At 49.4% G+C, this 24,459-nt stretch overlaps 1 protein-coding gene across 2 annotated transcripts in view; it reads right to left on the minus strand.

Moving 5' to 3' along the window:
- The window catches only part of LOC125454307 (SPRY domain-containing protein 3-like), a 559,019-nt gene that overhangs the window by 6,026 nt on the left and 528,534 nt on the right, over positions 1 to 24,459 (minus strand). For both annotated transcript variants that reach the window (XM_059647616.1, XM_059647617.1), the window contains exons 9-10: positions 6,678 to 6,797; positions 2,865 to 3,022 (exon numbers count right to left, since the gene is read on the minus strand). In XM_059647616.1, the coding sequence (XP_059503599.1) occupies positions 2,865 to 3,022; positions 6,678 to 6,797 (278 nt within the window). The remainder of the gene's footprint in view (positions 1 to 2,864; positions 3,023 to 6,677; positions 6,798 to 24,459) is intronic.

Here is a 24,459-nt window from a genome sequence, read left to right on the forward strand (position 1 = left end):
AATTACATTTGCCTCTCTCCAGTCCTCAGGTACGACTCCAGTGGAGAGCGAGGATGCAAAGATCTTCGCAAGTGGCGAAGCAATTGCATTTCTCGCTTCCCAAAGCAGCCGAGGACAAATCTGATCCGGGCCTGGCGACTTGTCAATCTTAATGTTTGACAAAATTTGACAATATTCACGAAGAACCAGGCTTTTAGGAATTCCCATGCCTGTCTCTGCGTTGCCTGTCCCAGGATCCTGGTGTTGACCCAGTCGAATCCATATGGATGGAGATCAGAGTACTGGTCATGTCCTTTTGTTGCCAGTTGGTGCTTAATTTGCTTCCTGTATGTCCAATGTAATGTTTGTCACTGTCTCTGCAGGGAATCTTGTGCGGGAATTCCTAGAGGCCTGGTTCTCCATGAAGAAAGTCATCAATAAACACATGGAGCTGGGCCACATAAATGCTCCACTGTGAAGGAAAACCGGAAGTGAGGTATTCCAGCTCCGCTGACACCAGAACTTGAAAATGAGGTGGGATAAGACAACGGCACTTCATTGGAGGCTGTGCTGAGGATGTTACCCAGCAGGGTAATGAAACATCAGCGGAACAACGAGCCAGCTCGGAGAGCCATCCAAACTCAACACCCACAACCCGAGCGACAAGTCTCCTCCAAACCCAAAGAGAATCCGGAAAAATCTCTGTCCTCAATGAGCTCCACTGTTTAAAATACCAAAATTTCCATCTCAACACTGTCGGAGGGTCAGTACTGAGGGAGCGCCGCACTGTCGGAGGGTCAGTGCTGAGGGACCGCTGCACTGTCGGAGGGTCAGTACTGATGGAGTGCCGCACTGTCGGAGGGTCAGTGCTGAGGGACCGCCGCACTGTCGGAGGGTCAGTACTGATGGAGTGCCGCACTGTCAGAGGGTCAGTGCTGAGGGAGCGCCGCACTGTCGAAGGGTCAGTGCTGAGGTAGCGCCGCACTGTCGGAGGGTCAGTGCTGAGGGAGTGCCACACTGTCGGAGGGTCAGTGCTGAGGGAGCGCCGCACTGTGAGAGGGTCAGTGCTGAGGGAGCGCCGCACTGTCGGAGGGTCAGTGCTGAGGGAGTGCCGCACTGTCGGAGAGTCAGTGCTGAGGGAGCGCCGCACTGTGAGAGGGTCAGTGCTGAGGGAGTGCCGCACTGTCGGAGTGTCAGTACTGAGGGAGTGCCGCACTGTCAGAGGGTCAGTACTGAGGGAGTGCTGCACTGTCGGAGGGTCAGTGCTGAGGGAGCGCCGCACTGTCGGAGGGTCAGTGCTGAGGGAGTGCCACACTGTCGGAGGGTCAGTGCTGAGGGAGTGTCGCACTGTCGGAGAGTCAGTGCTGAGGGAGCGCCGCACTGTCGGAGGGTCAGTACTGAGGGAGTGCCGCACTGTCAGAGGGTCAGTACTGAGGGAGCGCCGCACTGTCGGAGGGTCAGTGCTGAGGGAGTGCCACACTGTCAGAGGGTCAGTGCTGAGGGAGTGCCGCACTGTCAGAGGGTCAGTGCTGAGGGAGTGCCGCACTATCGGAGGGTCAGTCTTGAGAGAGTGCCGCACTGTCAGAGGGTCAGTACTGAGGGAGTGCCGCACTGTCAGAGGGTCAGTGCTGAGGGAGTGCCGCACTATCGGAGGGTCAGTCTTGAGAGAGTGCCGCACTGTCAGAGGGTCAGTGCTGAGGGAGTGCCGCACTGTCGGAGGGTCAGTACTGAGGGAGTGCCGCACTGTCGGAGGGTCAGTGCTGAGGGAGTGCCGCACTGTCGGAGGGTCAGTGCTGAGGGAGTGCCGCACTGTCAGAGGGTCAGTGCTGAGGGAGTGCCGCACTGTCGGAGAGTCAGTGCTGAGGGAGTGCCGCACTGTCGGAGGGTCAGTACTGAGGGAGTGCCGCACTGTCGGAGGGTCAGTGCTGAGGGAGTGCCGCACTGTCGGAGGGTCAGTGCTGAGGGAGTGCCGCACTGTCGGAGAGTCAGTGCTGAGGGAGTGCCGCACTGTCGGAGAGTCAGTGCTGAGGGAGTGCCGCACTGTCGGAGGGACAGTACTGAGGGAGCGCCGCACTGTCGGAGAGTCAGTGCTGAGGGAGTGCCGCACTGTCGGAGGGTCAGTACTGAGGGAGTGCCGCACTGTCGGAGGGTCAGTACTGAGGGAGTGCCGCACTGTCGGAGGGTCAGTACTGAGGGAGTGCTGCACTGTCAGAGGGTCAGTACTGAGGGAGTGCCGCACTGTCGGAGGGTCAGTACTGAGGGAGTGCTGCACTGTCAGAGGGTCAGTACTGAGGGAGTGCCGCACTGTCGGAGGGTCAGTACTGAGGGAGTGCCGCACTGTCGGAGGGTCAGTACTGAGGGAGTGCCGCACTGTCGGAGGGTCAGTACTGAGGGAGTGCCGCACTGTCGGAGGGTCAGTACTGAGGGAGTGCCGCACTGTCGGAGGGTCAGTACTGAGGGAGTGCCGCACTGTCGGAGGGTCAGTACTGAGGGAGTGCTGCACTGTCAGAGGGTCAGTGCTAAGTGAGTGATGGGTTGATGTGTCTTCTGCCCATGTGTGTTGAAATTAATGTTTCCAGGGTATTGTTCACTGTGTGTGGGAATTGGCCGTGGTACACCTCCCCATTTTTATTTCAGAATGTTTGGAGTGATCCTTGGCACTGTCCAACTTTGCCCTGTGTGATCTTCGTTTGCCAAAACGGTCCCTACTTCAGCTTTGTTGGAAAGCTCTCTGTGGCTTTCTGAAGGATGCTACCTGGGACTTTAATTCCTTTCTCTTTGTGTGGTTCTGCAGGAGGAGATTACCCCAACCATTCACACTGCCCACATTTGTTTGTGTTGGAATGTTCTGGAAGGGCTCGCTGTACCTTGCTGCCGTTACTCACCACAGCTTTCTGCGCCCGGTGATGGCTGTCTCGACATCCCTCTGCGTCATCGTCATCGTCATCCTCAGAGTCTGTGCAGTGTAAGATGGCCCGTGTGGGCTGCCTTCCTGTGTCCTTGCTTTGCTGGAGATCCTCTTTCCCATAAGTGCCACACTCTCCTGCAACACACAGGCTCAGTCAAGGCCCTCTACTCTTCCCAATTTCCCTCTTCCCCTCTCTGATGAAGGGTCTAGGCCCGAAACGTCAGCTTTTGTGCTCCTGAGATGCTGCTTGGCCTGCTGTGGTCATCCAGCTTCACACTTTGTTATTTCTTCCCAATTTTCTGTGTTCACAGAGAGATCATGTTGCCCCAACATTTCTTGCCCCTCCCGCACTGCTCAGGGGGCATTAAAGACTCTGCTGTGGGCCTGGAGTCACATGTAGGGCAGACCAGGGAAAGGATGGTAGATTTCCTTCCCTGAAGAAATCCAAGTGGTTTTTTAGAACAATCAATGATCTTTAGACTAGCTTTGAATTCTAAGTTTTATCAGTATCAGAATCTCATGATCTCAGAGCATCATCCATAAGGTGTAGGAACACCACTGGGCCATTCAGCCCATCGAGTCTGCTCTGCCACTCAATGAGATCATGGCTGATTTGTTCATCCTCAACTCCATTCGCCTGCGTTTTGCCCATCAGCCTGGGTTCTGCTGCTGATGCCCACTCTCTGGACTTCAGTCCCAGTGAAATTACTGAGACCACCCCCCACCCCACCTCACTCACAATGAGGTGTCACCTGATATGGTGTCCCCTATTGTCCTCTCTCCACCCCCACACCATCCAACCGCATCCCCACCACCACATCCAGAGTCACAGGGAGGCTTCCGTAATCTCCAGATCCGTTCCTGGTGTACAAACTGAGAGTGCCAGTTCAAATCCAAGTGGAAAGTGGGGATCTGAGTTGGATACAGGAACTGTTCAATGGCTAGAGAAGGGATAACTGTTCCCATCCTGCCTCAGTGTCCCAGGGTAGAGGCCACGGGGCTCAGGGCAATTCCCAGCCCCGTAAACCTGACCTCGGAAAGTGCGCAATGGGGTTTATTTCTGGGGGTGGGGGTGGGGTTGAGTGCTCTGTGTGTCAGGAGTTTGTTTCTCTTTCTTTATTCACAAGATGAGGGTGTCGCTGGCCAGACAGCATTTATCGTCCATCCCTAATTGCCCAGAGAGCAGAATCAGAGCCATCCACATTGCTGTGGGTCTGGAGTCACATGTGGGCCAGACCAGGTAAGGATGGCAGTTTGCTTCCCTAAAGGACATTAGTGAACCAGATGGGTTTTTCCGACAATCGACATCGGATTCCTGGTCATCATTAGATTCTTAATTCCAGATTTTTTACTGAAACTGAATTCCATCATCTGCTGTGGCGCGATTTGCACCCAGGTCCCCAGAACGTGCCCTGGGTCTCTGGATTAACAGTCCAGTGATAATATCACTGGGCCATCACCTCCCCTTGAGTGGCTGAGCGAGAGGGCAGGTTGGATTGGAGATCTACCTCAGCAAATCAGCAATTTATCAAAACATTAACAAGTTATACACTTACAAACAGTTGCCCTGGCCCCAGCCCTCAGAGCCCCCAACACACTCCACAATACCCCATCCATGCTGCTGCCCATCCCTATGCTCCTTTATACTTACAGATTAACCCCTTCAGGGACCTGTGCCAATGTAGTATCGACCAACTCATGCCTACTGTTTGTCCCTCTCCCCCTCCGGTTTTTCCTTTACTTCCCATGGAGATCAGCAGCGATCAGGACCCAAGGTGAGAGGAGATTAAATAAACTTCCTAAGTATCTAACGATTCACTTTTAGATAATTTCAAAATGTGCCTTGATAAAACACGTTCATAACACTGGGTCTCATAGGGTCAAAACAATAAGATCCAGGAGCAGAATTAAGCCATTCAGCCCATGAAACCCGCTCTGCCATTTGATCATGGCTGATATGTTTCCCAATCCCAAAATCCCGGAATTCCCTCCCTAAGGCCATTGTGGGTGAACCCACTGCACAAGGACTGCAGTGGCTCAAGACGGCAGCTCACCCCCACCTTCTCAAGGGTGAAGGCAGCTCAAGACGGCAGCTCACCCCCACCTAGGCATCTAGGGACGGGTGATAAATGCTGGGCCCAGCCCGTGATACTCACATCTCACAGGTGAGTAATAACAATGTAATTCGTACAGTTACCAATTGCAAAGAGCAATGCCGATGGAACATTTTGTCCCACCACATGCTGCAGCCCAAGAGCATAACTGAATGCTTTAGGCTTTTATGTGAAATATTGGGCTTCAAGCCCTGGGCCTGCAACCCCATCAGGCTCAGGCAGCTACATATACAATAAAAACAAAGTTGCTGGAAAAGCTCAGCAGCTCTGGCAGCATCTGTGGAGGAGAAACAGAGTTAACGTTTCGGGTCCAATGACAGCTACATGTCTGGGTCTGCTGATTCCTCTATAACCCTCATCTACCCACAACCCCCTCCTCCCCACCACCACTGCATCCCCCGCCCACCAGCCCCCCCCCACCCCGACATCAAAGACATTTCCGAAATGACTGCCAGACTACTCGGACCTCTTGGCATCAGGGTAGCTCACAAACCCACCAACACACTAAAACAGCAGCTAATGAACTTAAAAGACCCTATACAGACAACAAATAAAACGAATGTCATCTACAAAATACCTTGCAAGAACTTGTGACAAACATTACATTGGACAAACTGGCAGGAAGCTCGCCACCAGGATACATGAACATCAACTAGCCACAAAATGACATGACCCACTATCACTAGTATCCTTACATACAGATAAGGAAGGACACCACTTTGATTGGGACAACACATCCATCCTAGGACAAGCCAAACAGAGACACGCACGAGAATTCCTAGAAGCATGGCATTCCAACCGGAACTCCATCAACAAACACATTGATTTGGAGCCAATCTACCATCCCCTGAGAAAAAGAACAGGAAATGACATCACCAACACAGGAAATGACAACACCAACCCAAGGAAACCTAACCAGATAAATAGAAAGCGGGACATAACACCAGCGCTTCGTCGGAGGCTCATGATGATGTTACCTAGAATGGTGGCGAAACATCTGAAAACTAACCTTCCAGCTCAGCGAGCAGACTCACATCCAGAACCTCAACCTGAGCTACAAATCTTCTCAAAACTCGCTACCCCAACCATTAGACACAAATAAATGTGTGGGGCAAACCTGCGAGCTCAGACGCTGGAGCTGTTTCATAAAGACAGCGAGACTCCCATTCAGGCCAGGGAGGAAGGGAGAGGGAGAAGGAGTGAGGGAGTCCAGTGGAGGGCAGAGGGAGTGAGGGAGACTGGGGCAGGGGGAGAAGGAATGAGGGAGCCCACGGGAGGGTGATATGGAGTGAGGAAGAGAGGTGAAGAGGAAAGAGAGGGAAGGATAGCAGGGGTAGGGAGAGGGAATGAGGCAGAGTAGGAGAGGGAGTGAGGGAGCCCACGGGAGGGTGATATGGAGTGAGGAAGAGAGGTGAAGAGGAAAGAGAGGGAAGGATAGCAGGGGTAGGGAGAGGGAATGAGGCAGAGTAGGAGAGGGAGTGAGGGAGCCCAGGGGAAGATGATATAGAGGTGAAGAGGAGAGAGGTGAAGGGAAGAGAGGTGAAGTGAAGAGGGACAGAGGCCATGGGCAGGGAGATGGAATGAGGGAGAGTAGGAGAGGGAGTGCGGGAGCTGATGAACACACAGTGTTGGTGTGTACAAAGTGAACAGGATCCCACAGTGTGGAGAATACACACCTTCACTGTCCAGGTGGAAATCCCGTGGGAACATGATTCCACAGCCCATGATATCTCCCTTGTGACAGCGTGGACCGAATGGGTGTCCCACTCCATTCCCATAGAAAATCTTCCCATCATCTGAAAAGCATAAACCAGTTCGATTGGATCATTGAGCAGACAGTGATCAGTTCATCAACAGTTTCAATGGCTTTCTAAATCTATCGTGAAACAAACTGCTTCTTAATTGGTTGATCGATTTATTCTCACATGTACCCAAGTACAGTGAAAAACTTTGTTTATGAGTACAGGTAACTGATAGTAAGCAAGATGTACAGATCAGAAAGAGGGGCCGAGAGGTAACATTGCACAGGGTGTGTGCTGGGCGAGGTCAACATTCACAAGAACAGCATTATTTGAGGCCAGAGAGTCCATTCAGTCTGATAATGGTCAAATATCCTGCGAAACAGAGAATACATTCATTGCTATTCACTAATATCTTCTTCAATCAACCTTGAGAGAGCTTTACTCTGTATCTAACCCTGTGCTGTCCCTGTCCTGGGAGTGTTTGATGGGGACAGTGCAGAGGGAGCTTTACTCTGTATCTAACCCCATCCTGTCCCTGTCCTGGGAGTGTTTGATGGGGGACAGTGCAAAGGGAGCTTTACTCTGTATCTAACCCCATGCTGTTCCTGTCCTGGGAGTGTTTGATGGGGGACAGTGCAAAGGGAGCTTTACTCTGTATCTAACCCCATGCTGTTCCTGTCCTGGGAATGTTAAATGGGGACAGTGTAGAGGGAGCTTTACTCTGTATCTAACCCCATGCTGTTCCTGTCCTGGGAATGTTAAATGGGGACAGTGTAGAGGGAGCTTTACTCTGTATCTAACCCCATGCTGTTCCTGTCCTGGGAATGTTAAATGGGGACAGTGTTGGATGTATAACTGAGAGAACATAAAACAACAAGAATTGGAAAATATGTGCTGTTTTTATCAATGAGGAAATGTCAAATATTAAGAATTTTACATGTGATACTCATGACTCGTAGATTGCAACACTTTCATAATGTATTTCACTGCTGCAGTAGCGAGTAACTCACGTCCTGACTCCCCAAAGCCTGTCCCACCATCTACAACGCACAAGTCAGGAGTGTGATGGAATACTCCCCGCTTGCCTGGATGGGTGCAGCCCCAACAACACTCAAGAAGCTCGACACCATCCAGGACAGAGCAGCCGCTTGATTGGCAGCTAAGAGGAATCTGGAAGTTTTCCCAATCATGAGTCACAGCTGAAGTTGCTTATCTCTCTCTTACTACATAAAAATGTGACATTCAGACCTAAATCTGTGTGTCATTGAGCAATGGAGGCCTACAGCACAGAAGAAATGCTTTCAGCCCATCATGTGTGTACCTGTCAAAAACAGCCACCTCGCTATTCTAACCCCGTTTCCCAGCTTGTGGCCTATAGCCTTGTCTGTCTTGGCATTACAACTTCACATCTAAATCCCTCTCCAATGTGATGAGGGTCTATGCCTCTCCCACGCTTACAGGCAGTGAGCTCCAGGCTCCCACCACCCTCTGGGTGAAAGGGGTTTCTTCACATCTCACACACCGCCTGCCCCTTCCCTTTAATCTGTGCCCCAAGTCACCGATCGCACCAGCAAGGAGAAGTTATTGGAAAGGGCTCTGAGAGACAGGATTTATGATCACTTGGAAAGGCACTGTTTGATTTGTGATAGTCAGCATGGATTTGTGAGGGGTAGATCATGCGTCACAAAGCTTACCGAATTCTTTGAAGAGGTGACCAAACACATGGATGAAGATGGAGCAGTGGATGTGGTATACATGGATTTTAGTAAGGTGATTCATAAGGTTCCCTAATGAAGGTGACTCAAGTTGTGGACAGTGTGGAAGGCTGTTCTAGGTTACAAAGGAACATTGATAGAATGCACAGTTGGGCTGAGAAGTGGCAGATGGAGTTTAACCCTGAAAAGTGTGAGGTGATTCATTTTGGAAGGACAAACTTGAAAGCAGAATACAAGGGTTAACAGAAAGATTCTTGGCAGTGTGGAGGAGCAGAGGGATCTCGGGGCTCATGTTCACAGTTCCCTGAGAGCTTCCACCCAGGTGGTTAAAATTGTTAAGAAGGCATATGGTGTGTTAGCTTTTATTAATAGAGAGATTGAGTTCAAGAGCCCAGCTATACAAAAGCCTGGTTCGGTCACATCTGGAGTATTGTGTCCAGTTCTGGTCACCTCATTACAGGAAAGATGTGGAAGCTTAAGAAAAGGTGCTGAGGAGACTTACTAGAATGTTGCCTGATATGGAGGGAAGGTCTTATGACAAAATGTTGTGAGAGCTAGGGCTTTTCTCTTTAGAACGATGAAGGATGAGAGGTGACTTGATAGAGGTGTACAAAATGATCAGAGGTATAGATAGAGTGGACAGCCAGAGACTTTTTCCTAGGGTGGAGGTAGCTTTTATGAGGGGACATAGTTTTAAAGTGGAGGTAGATATAGGGGAGACATCAGAGGTAGGTTCTTTACTCAGAGAGTGGTCGGGGTGTGGATTGTATTTTCGGAGAGGGGAGTGGAGTCGGCCTCATTAGGGGCATTTAAGCCGTTATTAGATAGGCATAAGGATGACAGTATAAGGTAGAGGTGGAGGCTAGATAGGCCTTAGGATTGGGATAAAAGTTCAGCACAACATTGTGGGCTGAAGGGCCTGGACTGTGCTGTGCCGTTCTATGTTCTGTGTTCTAACAGGAAACGAAATCTCACGACCCAGTTGCTCGAGATCAGTTTAATCTCCTCAATACTTTTACTTCGTACATGTATAGCCTCTCACCTATTTAGATACTATCGGTTTAGTATTCTTACTAACATTACTAATGTTAAAGGCAAAAGGACTAACACCTCTTAGTTATGCAAGGTCGGACCGAACAGGTAAGTTAATCCCATCAGGAGTCACAACCAGCATTCAGCAAGGGCTGAAACCATCTCCTCCTTCCCCAGGACACATGTCACACAAACCTATGTACAACTGATACTATTGAATGGCACCGTAATGCAAAAATTTTAATGTATGTATAAAGGAGGCCATTGTAAAACGGTAAAACCACCTTGAGCTGTGCCACTGCAGATGCTCAATAAAGAGGCTATTTTCACCACTCACTGATCCCAGTCATTATTGAACAAAATCCCATAAGGGCATGCCAGGAGCAGCACCAGGCATATCTGATGGTGAGGTATCAACCTGGTGAAGCCCCCAAACAGGACTACTTGCCAAATAGCAAAAGCAGTAAGTGATCGAGAGAGCTAAGCGATCCCGCAACCAACGGATCAGATCTAAGCTCTGCAGACCTGCCACATCCAGTTGTGACTGGTGGTGGGCAATTAAACAACTGACTGGAGGAGGAGGCTCCACAGATAGCCCCCGTCCTCAATGATGGAAGAGCCCAGCACATCAGGGCAAAAGATAAGGCTGAAGCATTCACAGCAATCTTCAGCCAGAAGTGCCGAGTGGATGATCCATCTCGGCCTCCTCCAGTGGTCCCCAGTGTCACAGACTCCAGTCTTCAACAAATTCAATTCACTCCACGTGATGTCAAGAAATGGTTGGAGACACTGGATACTGCAAAGGCTATGGGCCCTGACACCATTCCGGCAATAGTACTGAAGGCTTGTGCTCCAGAACTTGCCGCTCCCCTAGCCAAGCTGTTCCAGTACAGTTACAACACTGGGATCTACCCGACAATGTGGAAAATTCCCCAGGTATGCCCTGTACACAAAAAGCAGGACAAATCCAACCCGGCCAATCACCGCTCCATCAGTCTCCTCTCGACCATCAGTAAAGTGATGGAAGGTGTCAGTAACAGGGCTATTAAGCAGCACCTGCTCAGCAATTACCTGCTCAGTGACGCCCAGTTTGGGTTCCGCCAGGGCCACTCAGCTCCTGGTCTCATTACAGCCTTGATTCACACATGGACAAAAGAGCTGAATTCCAGAGGGTGAGGTGAGAGTGACAGCCCCTGATATCGAGGCTGTATTCGACTGAGTGTGGCATCAAGGAGCCCTGGCAAAACTGGAATCACTGGGTATCGGGGGGCAAACTCTCCGGTGGGTGGAGTCATACAATGTTTAGCACCATTTGTTCAGATACTGAAGCAGTCCGTGTTCAAATGCAACAAGATCTGGGCAGCTCTGATGAAGCGTCTAGGCCTGAAACGTCAGCTTTTGTGCTCCGGAGATGCTGCTTGTCCTGCTGTGTTCATCCAGCTCCACACTTTGTTATCTAAGATCTGGGCAGCATCCAGGCTCGGGCTGACAAGTGGCAAGTGTGGTGCAAATGCCAGGCTATGACCATCACCAATAAGGGACAACGTAACCACCGTCCCTTGACGTTCAATGGTGTTACCATCACTGAATCCCCCACTATCAACATCCTGGGGGTTACCATTAACCAGAAACTCAACTGGACTCACCACATTAACACAGAGGCTACAGGAGCAGGTCAGAAGCTGGGAATACTGCAGCAAGTAACTCCCCTCCTGACTCCCCAAAGCCTGTCCCACCATCTACAAGGCACAAGTCAGGAGTGTGATGGGATACTCCCCACTTGCCTGGATGGGGGCAGCTCCAATAACACTCAAGAAGCTCAACTCCATCCAGGACAAAGCAGCCGCTTGATTGGCACCACATCCACAAACATCCCACTCCCTCCACCCCCGACACTCAGTAGCAGCAGTGTGTACTATCTACAAGATGCACGGCAGAGATTCACCAAAGACCCTCAGACAGCACCTTCCAAACCCACAGCCACTTCCATCCAGAAGGACAAGGGCAGCAGATACATGGGAACATCACCCCCTGCAAGTTCCCCTCCGAGCCACTCACCATCCTGACTTGGAAATACATCCCTGTTCCTTCGCTGCTGCTGGGTCAAAATCCTGGAATTCCCTCCTTAAAGGCATTTTGGTCAACCCACAGCACATGGACTGCAGCGGTTCAAGAAGGCAGCTCACCCCCACCTTCTCAAGGGGCAACTAGGGACGGTAATAAATGCTGGGCCCAGCCAGCAACACCACATCCCACAAATGAACAGAAAAAAGTGCATGTGAGTGTGAGATAACGCGGTGTGGAGCTGGAAGAACTCACAGACCAAGCAGCATCAGAGGAGCAGGAAGGCTGACGTTTCAGGCCTGGGCGTTTCTTTTACTATCTCTGTGTGTGTGTGTGTGTGTGTGTGTGTGTGTGTGTGTGTGTGTGTGTGTGTGTGTGTGTGTGTGTGTGTATGGGAGAGGGAGAGTGTGTGTGTGTCTCTGTGTGTGTGACTGTTGGGGAATGCGTGTGTATCTGTGTGTGTGCGAATGTGCCTTTTTTGCACAGTTCCATGTGTGTATATTACGGTGAGTGTGACGGTTATTTTGTGAGCTGGAACCCCCATGCAGTGAAGAAGCCCCTGCATTGTGATGCACTCTATAGTGGAATAACCAGAAAGCTGCTGATGTCAGAGAGACCCAGGTTCCTAGAGGTGACAGCAGGACTCAGGCGAGCAGATTGTCAGTGTGGAGCAGAGAATGGGATGGAAGTAATCCTGAGGAACTGGGCTGGGTGAGCATCTTGCCATGAGGTGTCAGTGTTTGCTAGTTCTGGAACCTGAGAGGGTAAAGTGGGTGCTTGAATAAATTCATTCTTTATCCCTGGAACTTGGCAGCTTCAGTGACTGAATGACAAGCCAAGTAATGCTGAGGCATGTTCTGAGTGTGTGAGAGAGAGAGAGAATAGTTAGAAATTATATCTGACTCTCAGAACCTGCGAAAGCCCTTGAGGCATTTGAGAGCTCTCTCTGTATGTCACAACACAACTCACTCTATCCAAAATAAGACAGTTTCGACTCTGAACTGTTTCAGTGGCTGCCCTTGGTCCAGGAACCCAGTGCCAGCCACCATCCAATAACATGCTAACCGAACCCCGATCCAAGGTAAAAACTAAAAAAACTGAAGATGCTGTAAATCAGGAACAAAAACAAAGTTGCTGGAAAAGTTCAGCAGATCTGGCAGCATCTGTGGAGGAGAAAACAGAGTTAACGTTCTCGGGTCCAGGTGATCCTTCCTCAGAACTGACCTAAAACGTTAACTCTGATTTCTCCTCCACAGATGCTGCCAGACCTGCTGAGCTTTTCCAGCAACTTTGTTTTTGTTCCCGATCTAAGGTCTCTGGTTCTTGTCAGCCATGCAGTTCTGCAACCTCACAGCTCAAACATAAGTCAGGATCTGTGAGTTCTTAGGAAGGCAAATTATAGTTTGCAAAATGGGTTAGAATAAAAGAGGATCATAAAAGATGTGATTCTGCAATTGGACGACACTTATGAAACGATCCAGGCAATGCTAAGAGTTTCACTGGAAACCAACAGGGCTCCCAGTGTGATGCACATACTATTCCTGCTGTATTCCTGTGGAATCAACCTGACCAATCAGAATCGAGCTGCCTGAACTGACATTTAAGATTGACAGTTAACTGATCGTGCTGCATCACCAAGCGAGCCACAGTGCAGCCAATCAGCGTCCTTGCTACATTCTCGACAAAATGGTGTCTCTGATCAATGGACATCATGGCACAGAGTGCTGACAAATGCTGGATTAAACCTTCAAATCCCAAACTCCTTTTTGCAATCATAGGAACAAAAACAAAATTGCTGGAAAAGCTCAGCAGGTCCACCAGCATCTGTGAAGGCAAAAAGAGAGTTAATGTTTCGGGTCCGGTGTCCCTTCTTCAGTGTCTGTTCCTGATTGACAGCATCTTCAGTTCTTTTTGTTTTCCTTTCAGCAAAGCTTACTTTGTTAGCATATTGTAAATATTATATTATTCTGACATACTTCACCACTCCCTCAGCACTGACTCTCCGACAGTGCGGCACTCCCTCAGCACTGACCCTCCGACAGTGCGGCTCTCCCTGAGTACTGACCCTCCGACAGTGCGGCACTCCCTCAGGACTGACCCTCCGACAGTGCGGCACTCCCTCAGCACTGACCCTCCGACAGTGCGGCTCTCCCTCAATACTGACCCTCCGACAGTGCGGCACTCCCTCAGGACTGACCCTCCGACAGTGCGGTACTCCCTCAGTACTGACCCTCCGACAGTACGGCACCCCCTCAGCACTGACACTCCGACAGTGTGGCCCTCCCTCAGTACTGACCCTCCGACAGTGTGGCACTCCCTCAGTACTGACCCTCCGACAGTGCGGCGCTCCCTCAGCACTGACCCTCCGACAGTGCGGCACTCCCTCAGTATTGACCCTCTGACAGTGCGGCACTCCCTCAGTACTAACCCTCTGACGGCGCGGCACTCCCTCAGCACTGACCCTCCGACAGTGCGGCACTCCCTCAGTATTGACCCTCTGACAGTGCGGCACTCCCTCAGCACTGACCCTCCGACAGTGCGGCACTCCCTCAGTATTGACCCTCTGACAGTGCGGCATTCCCTCAGTACTGACCCTCCGACAGTGCGGCGCTCCCTCAGCACTGACCCTCCGACAGTGTGGCACTCCCTCAGCACTGACCCTCTGACAGTGCGGCACTCCCTCAGCACTGACCCTCTGACAGTGCGGCGCTCCCTCAGCACTGACCCTCCGACAGTGTGGCACTCCCTCAGCACTGACCCTCCGACAGTGCGGCTCTCCCTCAATACTGACCCTCCGACAGTGCGGCACTCCCTCAGGACTGACCCTCCGACAGTGCGGTACTCCCTCAGTACTGACCCTCCGACAGTACGGCACCCCCTCAGCACTGACACTCCGACAGTGTGGCCCTCCCTCAGTACTGACCCTCCGACAGTGTGGCACTCCCTCAGTACTGACCCTCCGACAGTGCGGCGCTCCCTCAGCACTGACCCTCCGACAGTGCGGCACTCCCTCAGTATTGACCCTCTGACAGTGCGGCACTCCCTCAGTACTAACCCTCTGACGGCGCGGCACTCCCTCAGCACTGACCCTCCGACAGTGCGGCACTCCCTCAGTATTGACCCTCTGACAGTGCGGCACTCCCTCAGCACTGACCCTCCGACAGTGCGGCACTCCCTCAGTATTGACCCTCTGACAGTGCGGCATTCCCTCAGTACTGACCCTCCGACAGTGCGGCGCTCCCTCAGCACTGACCCTCCGACAGTGTGGCACTCCCTCAGCACTGACCCTCTGACAGTGCGGCACTCCCTCAGCACTGACCCTCTGACAGTGCGGCACTCCCTCAGTACTGACCCTCCGACAGTGCGGCACTCCCTCAGCACTGACCCTCCGACAGTGCGGCACTCCCTCAGTATTGACCCTCTGACAGTGCGGCATTCACTCAGGGTAACAGGGTAGTTGTTATGGGGACTTTAACACTCCAAATATTGACTGGAAACACTATAGTTCGAGTAAGTTAGGTGGGTCAGTTTCTGTCCAATGAGTGCCGGAGGGTTTCCTGACACATTATGTAGATAGGTCAACAAGAGGCGAGGCCACATTGGATTTGGTACTGGGTAATGAGCCAGGCCAGGTGTTAGGCTTAGAGGTAGGTGAGCACTTTGGTGATAGTGACCACAATTCGGTTCCATTTATTTTCGCGATGGAAAGGGATAGGAAAATACCACCGGGCAAGAGTTATAGCTGGGGGAAAGGCAATTATGAGGCGATTAGGCAAGACTTACGATGCATAGGACGGGGAAGGAAAATGCAGGGACTGGGCACAATTGAAATGTGGAGCTTGATCAAGGAACAGCTACTGCGTGTCCTTGATAAGTATGTAACTGTCAGGCAGGGAGGAAGTGGTCGAGCGAGGGAACCATAGTTTACTAAAGAAGTTGAATCTCTTGTCAAGAGGAAGAAAGAGGCTTATGTAAAGATGAGGCGTGGAGGCTCAGTTAGGGCGCTTGAGAGTTACAGGTTAACCAGGAAGGACCTAAAGAGAGAGCTAAGAAGAGTCAGGAGGGAACATGAGAAGACTTTGGCAGGTAGGATCAAGGAAAACCCTAAAGCTTTCCATAGGTATGTCAGGAACAAAAGAACTACTAGAGTAAGATTCGGGCCAGTCAAGGACAGTCGTGGGAAGTTATGCGTGGAGTCCGAAGCAATAGGAGAGGAGCTAAATGAATATTTTTTGTCAGTATTCACACAGGAAAAAGACAATGTTTTCGAGGAGAATACTGAGACACGGGCTATTAGACTGGACAGGATTAAGGTTCACAAGGAGGAGGGTTTAGCAATTCTGGAAGGTGTGAAAATAGATACGTCCCCTGGGCCGGATGGGATTTATCCGAGGATTCTCTGTGAAGCCAGGGAGGAGATTGCAGAGTCTTTGGCTTTGATCTTTATGTCATCATTATCTTCAGGAATAGTGCCAGAAGACTGGAGGATAGCAAATGTTGCCCCCTTGTTCAAGACGGGGATTAGAGACAACCCTGGTAATTATAGACCAGCGGGCCTCACTTCGGTTGTGGGTAAAGCGTTGGAGAGGATTATAAGAGTTAGGATTTATAATCATCTAGAAAGGAATAATTTGATTAGGGATCGTCAGCACGGTTTTGTGAAGGGTAAGTCGTGCCTCACAAACCTTACTGAATTCTTTGAGAAGGTGACCAAACAGGTGGATGAGGGTAAAGCGGTCGATATGGATTTCAGTAAAGTGTTTGATAACATTCCCCACAGTAGGCTATTGCAGAAAATACGGAGGCATGGGATTGAGGGTGATTTAGCGGTTTGGATCAGAAATTGGCTTGTTGAAAGAAGACAGAGGGTGGTGGTTGATGGGAAACGTTCATCCTGGAGATCAGTTACTAGTGGGTGCCGCAAGGGTTGGTGTTGGGTCCACTGCTGTTTGTCATTTTTATAAATGACCTGGATGAGGGTGTAGAAGGATGGGTTAGTAAATTTGCAGATGACACTAAAGTCGGTGGAGTTGTGGATAGTGCGGAAGGATGTTGCAGGTTACAGAGGGGCATAGATAAGCTGCAGAGCTGGGCTGAGAGGTGGCAAATGGAATTTAATGCAGACAACTGTGAGGTGATGCACTTTGGTAGGAGTAACCGGAAGGCAAAGTACAGGGCTAATGGTAAGATTCTTAGTAGTGTAGATGAGCAGAGAGATCTCGGTGTACATGTACACAGATCCTTAAAAGTTGCCACCCAGGTTGATAGGGCTGTTAAGACGGCATACAGTGTTTTAGCTTTTATTCATAGAGGGATCGAGTTCCGGAACCAAGAGGTTATGGTGAAGCTGTACAAAACTCTGGTGCGGCCGCACTTGGAGTATTGCGTACAGTTCTGGTCACCGCATTATAAGAAGGATGTGGAAGCTTTGGAAAGGGTGCAGAGGAGATTTACTGGGATGTTGCCTGGTATGGAGGGAAGGTCTTATGAGGAAAGGCTGAGGGACTTGAGGCTGCTTTCGTTAGAGAGAAGAAGGTTGAGAGATGACCTAATAGAGACATATAAGATGATCAGAGGATTAGATAGGGTGGATAGGGAGAGTCTTTTTCCTCGGATGGAGATGGCTAGCACGAGGGGACATAGCTTCAAATTGAGGGCTGATAGATATAGCACAGATGTCAGAGATAGGTTCTTTACTCAGAGAATAGTAAGGGCTTGGAATGCCCTGCCTGCAACAGAAGTAGACTCAGTGATAATGAGAACTGCAGATGCTGGAGAATTCAAGATAACAAAGTGTGAAGCTGGATGAACACAGCAGGCCAAGCAGCATCTCAGGAGCACAAAAGCTACATTTCAGGCCTAGACCCTTCATCAGAGAGGGGGACGGGGAGAGGGTTCTGAAATAAATTGGGAGAGAGGGGGAGGAGGACCAAAGATGGATCGAGGAGAAGATAGGTGGAGAGGAGAGTGCAAGTGGGGAGGTAGGGAGGAGATAGATCAGTCCGGGGAGGATGGACAGGTCAAGGAGGCAGGATGAGATTAGTAGGCAGGAAATGGAGGTGCGGCTTGAAGTGGGAGGAGGGGCTAGGTGAGAGGAAGAACAGGTTAGGGAGGCGGGGAGGAGCTGGGCTGGTTTTGGGATGCAGTCGGGGAGGGGAGATTTTGAAGCTGGTGAAGTCCACATTGATACCATTGGGCTGCAGGGCTCCCAAGCGGAATATGAGTTGCTGCTCCTGCAACCTTCCGGTGGCATCATTGTGGCACTGCAGGAGGCCCATGATGGGCACGTCGTCTAAGGAATGGGAGGGGGAGTTAAAATGGTTAATGACTGGGAGGTGCAGTTGTTTGTTGCGAACTGAGCGGAGGTGTTCTGCAAAGCGGTCCCCAAGCCTCCGCTTGGTTTCCCCAATGTAGAGAAAGCTGCACCGGGTACAATGGATACAGTATACCACATTGGCAGATGTGCAGGTGAACATCTGCTTGATGTGGAATGTCATCTTGGGGCCTGGGATAGGGGTGAGGGAGGAGGTGTGGGGGCAAGTGTAGCATTTCCTGCGGTTGCAGGGGAAGGTGCCGGGTGTGGTGGGTTTGGAAGGCATTGAGTTCCGGAGAGAGTGGTCTCTCGGAAGGCAGACAAGGGTGGGGATGGAAAAATGTCTTTGGTGGTGGGGTCAGATTGTAGATGGCAGACAGTAGTAGACTCGCAAACTTTAAGGGCATTTACATGTTCATTGGGTAAACATATGGACGTACATGGAATAGTGTAGGTTAGATGGGCTTGAGATCGGTATGACAGGTCGGCACAACATCGAGGGCCGAAGGGCCTGTACTGTGCTGTAATGTTCTATGTTCTAAATGTGATGGCATTTAGAAAGAAATTAACAAAACAGCAAAACAATGCATCATCCTGTTCCCCACAACTATCCCCTCACACATATTCAATTCTAGAGAACTTCACTCTCGTCTCAGCTCTTCATTTTTAAAAAAAAATTGATTAACCCCCTCCCTGCTTCTTTTGCTTCGACTACAGGGGCTATTTTACAATTTTCTTCCAAGGGCTGGCACGGTGGCTCAGTGGTTAGCACTGCAGCCTCACGGTGCCAGGGACCCGGGTTCGATTCCACCCTCAGGAAACTGTCTGTGCAGAGATGGCACATTCTCCCTGTGTCTGTGTGGGTTTCCTCCGGGTGCTCCGGTTTCCTCCCACAGCCCAAAGATGTGCAGGCTAGGTGGATCTGCCATGCTAAATTGCCCATAGTGTTCAGGGGTGTGTGGGTTATGGGGGGATGGGTTTGGGTGGGATGCTTCAAGCATTGGCGTGGACTTGTTGGGCCGAAGGGCCTTGTAGGGATTCTAAGCCCACTGACAAGAACCTCTCATCATTCTGACAGCCTACACTTTTCCAGTTCTAACAACTTCCCAGGATGGAAATGACTATCATGAGGGGGCACAATTTTAAGGTGATTGGAGGAAGGGATAGGGGAGAAGTCAGAGGTAGGCTCATCACACAGAGAGTGGTGGGTATGTGGAGTGCGCTGCGGACAGTGGTAGTGGAGTCAGATACTTTACAGACACTTAAGCGTCTCTTGGATAGGCACATGGAGGATAGTATAATGTAGGGTATGCAGGATAGATTGATCTAGTGGGATAATAGGTCAGCACAACATTGTGGGCTGAAGGGCCTGTACTGTGCTGTACAGTTCTATGTGCTTAACTTGAAGATTTCTATCGAAATGTTCCTTGCTTGGGAGTTTCACAAACTCTTCAGTTCTGATCACTGGTTCTCATCAACTCCTGACAAAAGAAATTGTTACCCCATCTGACCTGATATCCTGATTCTGCTGAGCTGAGGCCTTGATTGAACCTTCGGAAGCCAAAACTGAACAATGACGTTTCAAATGTGAGGGGATGCACTTTGGTAGGAGTAACCAGAAGGCAAAGTACTGGGCTAATGGTAAGATTCTTAGCAGTATAGATGAGCAGAGCGATCTCGGTGTCCATGTACACAGATCCTTGAAAGTTGCCACCCAGGTTGACAGGGCTGTTAAGAAGGCATACAGTGTTTTAGCTTTTATTCATAGAGGGATCGAGTTCCGGAACCAAGAGGTTATGGTGAAGCTGTACAAAACTCTGGTGCGGCCGCACTTGGAGTATTGCGTACAGTTCTGGTCACTGCATTATAAGAAGGATGTGGAAGCTTTGGAAAGGGTGCAGAGGAGATTTACTAGGATGTTGCCTGGTTTGGAGGGAAGGTCTTACGAGGAAAGGCTGAGGGACTTGAGGCTGTTTTCATTAGAGAGAAGATGGTTGAGAGGTGACTTAATTGAAACATATAAAATAATCAGAGAGTTAGATAGGGTGGATAGGGAGATCCTTTTTCCCAGGATGGTGATGGCGAGCACGAGGGGACATAGCTCTAAATTGAGGGGTGAAAGATATAGGACAGATGTCAGAGGTAGTTTCTTTACTCAGAGAGTAGTAAGGGAATGGAACGCTTTGCCTGCAACGGTAGTAGATTCGCCATCTTTAGGTACATTTAAGTCGTCATTGGATAAGCATATGGAACTACATAGAATACTGTAGGTTAGATGGGCTTGAGATTGGTATGACAGGTCGGCACAACATCGAGGGCCGAAGGGCCTGTACTGTGCTGTAATGTTCTATGTTCTAAGTTCTATGTTTTATGAAGATAGGAAAGGAACAGCAGAAAAACAATTGTCAAATGATTGAAAGGAAGTAGTATTTGTAAAACACTAGTTCTGTGTAAATTAATGGGACTGAAAGAAAGCAGGTGCCTCAGACCCTGTTGTTTGATATGTTAGAGGTTTGAAAGTGAGGACAGATCGATTGTCCTTTTCTAATGATCTATAGACACTGGAATGGCTCCTGCAGATTTCAAGGATGTAAATATAAGCCTGCAACTAAAGGAAGGACGGACGGAAAGAAAAAATATTAAATGACAGAGCTATTAGCCTGATGTCACTAGTATCTAGTCACTAATCCACAGACCAATCAGCTCCCTGTTGCCGGCCAAATCTCCATTTGTACACAGCCCCCTGGTTCCAGCTGGTCTGTAACTAGACCACCCCCCACTGCTTGAACTAGTAGCTGTGTAAACAGCACTTACAATGAGGCTCCGGGAACTTGCTTTAATAAAGTCTCCAACCCTTCAACAATCTTTGGTTTCTCAACAAGTTTTTTTACCCCATTCCAGTCTATAATCAAAATATTCAGGAAAATGATGAAGTTACAGTGTTTATAAAAGTAAATGTGATTTGACTTTTACTTCAGGAGCTTTTGATTACAGAAGGTAAGATGTACTTCTTCAATCTTATAAATCCTTTCTAAGCTTGATCCTGGAAAATCAAGTGTTGTTCTGCTCTCTTTACTGAAAGACAGAGAAGGGTAACAGTGACGTGGAGGTGCCAGTGTTGGTCTGGGGTGGACAAAGTCAGAGAACACACGACACCAGGTTATAGTCCAACAGATTTATTTCAAATCACAAGCTTTTCTAGCACTGCCCCTTGATCACGTGAAGTGTCCGAAGGGCTGCACTCCAAAAGCTTATGGTTTAAGATAAACCTGTTGCACTATAACCTGGTGTCGTGTAACGTTTGTCCTTGTATGAGGAGAGATTGACGAGACTGGTCCCACATTCATTACAGGACAGAAGAGTGAGGGCGGGATGATTTCACTGAAACGTCTACAATCCTTACAGGGCCCAAGCAGGCGCAGAATGCAATAAATGCAGAATAAAACGGGGAGGCAATGTCCTTGTGGTATTTTCATTCGACTATTAATCCGGAGGCCCAGGTAATGGGGCGTTGACATGGCAGATGGTGGAACTTAAATTCAATTTAAAACATCTGGAATTAAGAGTCTCAAGATGATCCTGAAATCATGGCTGATTGAAAAACTGGTTCACTAATGTCCTTTAGGGAAGGAAACTGCCATCCTTACCTGGTCTGCCTACATGTGACTCCAGACCCACAGCAATGTGTTTGACTCTTAGCTGCCCTCTGGGCAATTAGGGATGGGGCAATAAATGCTGCCTGGTCAGTGACACCCTCATCCTTGTGAATAATTAAAGGAAAGTTGCCCCCCCTGCCTGTTCAAGCCTGGAACCAGGGTGCACAGTCTCAGAGCGATGACTTTCTTCATTCGGAGAGGGGTGAACCTTTGGGATTCTCAGCCCCCGAGGGCTGTGGGTGTTCAGACACTGAGACGGGAGGTTTCCACAGCTCTGTCACTTCCCACATTCCTCGGGCAGATCAGTGCACTGCAGAATCCACAGCTGCCTTCAGGCAGTGAGGGGAATCTTTCAACTGCCTGCTCCTCAGGTACTCCTGACTCAGTATGGTATCATCTGTCACATTCACTCAGGTTGACAGGGAAAGAAACACCAGCCAGGGATTAAATTCACAAAACAGAGACAGTCAGGAATCTTGCTGTCACTGCTAGGTATTGTGGTTAGAATTTCAGTCAGTTTCTGAGCGAGCCTCCCGCTTGCCAATATCTCATCTCGTGTATTACTCCGAAACACCAACCTTTAGAACAAGCTGAACACAGCAGGCCAAGCAGCATCATAGGAGCAGGAAGGCTCACTCGGCCTGCTGTGTTCATCCAGCTCTACAACTTGTTATCTCGGATCCTCCAGCATCTGCAGTTCCCATTATCTCTGATACAGGCTTGAGAACAGGTTCCCTGTGGTGAGATAGACAGGCAGGCAGTGTTAAACCAGAGAACGCCACTCTCATTCTGTCAGTCTGAGATAGTGCACAATCAAGAACAATTAGAGCTGAACATTAGTCTTTGGAAGTCTGACACTGAAAATATACATACTGCGGTGGAATGGTAGCGGTCTCAGGACTTAGTATCATCATGTTTTATTTCCATTCCCTCACAGATTGAGGGCATTATTGGCTGGGCCAGCATTTATTGTCCATCAGAGCCAACCATACAGCTGTGTGTCTGAGCTAAGGACAGTTGGTACTCTTCCCTAAATGACATGGGTCAACCAGACGAGTTTCCCCAAAAATTAACAGAAGCCTCATAAACAAAGACAGAAGTTGCTGAAAGAGCTCAGCAGGTCTGGCAGCATCTGTGGAGAGAAATCAGAATTAACGTTTCGGGTCCCTTACTCAGACATTTCGGTTTTTGTTTCTGATTTCCAGCATGCGCAGTTCTTTTGGTTTCTTTTCTAAATAAAAAAATTCACGGTCACCATGAGATTCTAAATTCCAGATTTTATTTTAAGATTCAAACACTGCCATTTGTCAGGGTGGAGCCTGAACCCAGGTCTCCAGGACATTGGCCTGGGCCTGGTGGACTTACAGTCGAGGCCAGAAGCACCCATCTAGAAACAAGCTGTTCAGCTGATATAGGCTGCACTGGTGTTCACGTTCATACAAATCTCCTCCTATCTTCGTTCAGTTCAAACATTTCCTTCCACTCTTTTCAACCCAGTGATTTTGCAAGCTTTCCCGGAAATCTGTTGATGGTTTGCAGAACAGCTGCAGCAAGTTGCATATTTCACTCGATCTCTGGGTAAACACCTCACCTCCTGGTTGAACATGGTAATAGTCCCAAACTTTACAAAACAGCAGCGCTCTGAAAGCTTGTGATTTCAAATAAACCTGTTGGACTATAACCTGGTTACAGAGATAATGGGAACTGCAGATGCTGGAGAATCCGAGATAACAAAGTGTGGAGCTGGATGAACACAGCAGGTCAAGCAGCATCTCAGGAGCACAAAAGCTGACATTTCGGGCGTAGACCCTTCATCAGAAAAGAACTATAACCTGGTGTTGTATGCTTTGTGTTTTTACTGTGTCCAGATCCATGCATTGTACTGTAAACATGGTCCAGGCACCAATAACATCACTTCAATATTTTTAATTTCCTCTCATTAATAATAATACCCAGGACTGTGGTATGCTTTAATGGTCTTGTGTTGATATTTTTCAAAGTTCATCCATTGGACGTGGGCATCCCTGCCCAGCATTTATTGCCCGTCCCTAGTTGCCCCTTGAAAAGGTGCAGTGGGTAGACCCACAATGTTCCTTAGGGAGGGAATTCCAGGATTCTGTCCCAGCGACAGTGAAGGAACAGCGATATATTTCCAAGTCAGGATGGTGAGTGGCTCGGAGGGGAACTTGCAGGGGGTGGTGTTCCCATGTATCTGCTGCCCTTGTCCTTCCAGATGGAAGTGGTCATGGGTTTGGAAGGTGCTGCCTGAGGGTCTTTGGTGAGTATCTGCAGTGAGTCTTGTAGATAGTACACACTGCTGCTGCTGAGCGTTGGTGATAGAGAGACGGGATGTTTGTGGATATGCCTGTCTAAATAGAGATTAATTTACTTCACTATTTTCTCCCTGGTCTAACTCTACCACCCTTCTTGTAAAGTGGACCCATGTTTACTATTGTCCAGTCCTCTGGCACCTCCTTGTGGCCAGAGATACTTTGATAATTTGTGTCAAGGCCCCTGTAGTGCCTTGCCTCCCACAACATCCTGGGAAATAACTCATCTGGGCCTGGGGATTTGCCCACATTGGCATCTGCTAAAACCTCAGATACCTCCTCACTTCCTGCTCAATCTGCTCCGTTCTGTACTTGCACCCTCTTCTCCCTGAATTTGGATAAGAATAGACATATTCAGGATAGCCAACATGGCTTTATGCGGGGAAGGCCATGCCTCACAAGTTTGACTGAATTTTTGAGGAAGCGGTGAGGATGATTGATGAGGCAGTGGATATTGTCTACAGGGACTTTAATAAAATATTTGACAAGGTCCCTCATTGTAGGTGTAAGTCACATGGGATGCACAGCAAGTCGGTAATGTGGATAGAAAATTGGATTGGTCACAGAAGACAGAGGGTAGCTGTGGAGGGGTGTTTTTCTGACTGG

The sequence above is a fragment of the Stegostoma tigrinum genome, chromosome 7 (assembly GCF_030684315.1).
Source record: "Stegostoma tigrinum isolate sSteTig4 chromosome 7, sSteTig4.hap1, whole genome shotgun sequence".
NCBI classification, from domain to species: Eukaryota; Metazoa; Chordata; class Chondrichthyes; order Orectolobiformes; family Stegostomatidae; genus Stegostoma; species Stegostoma tigrinum.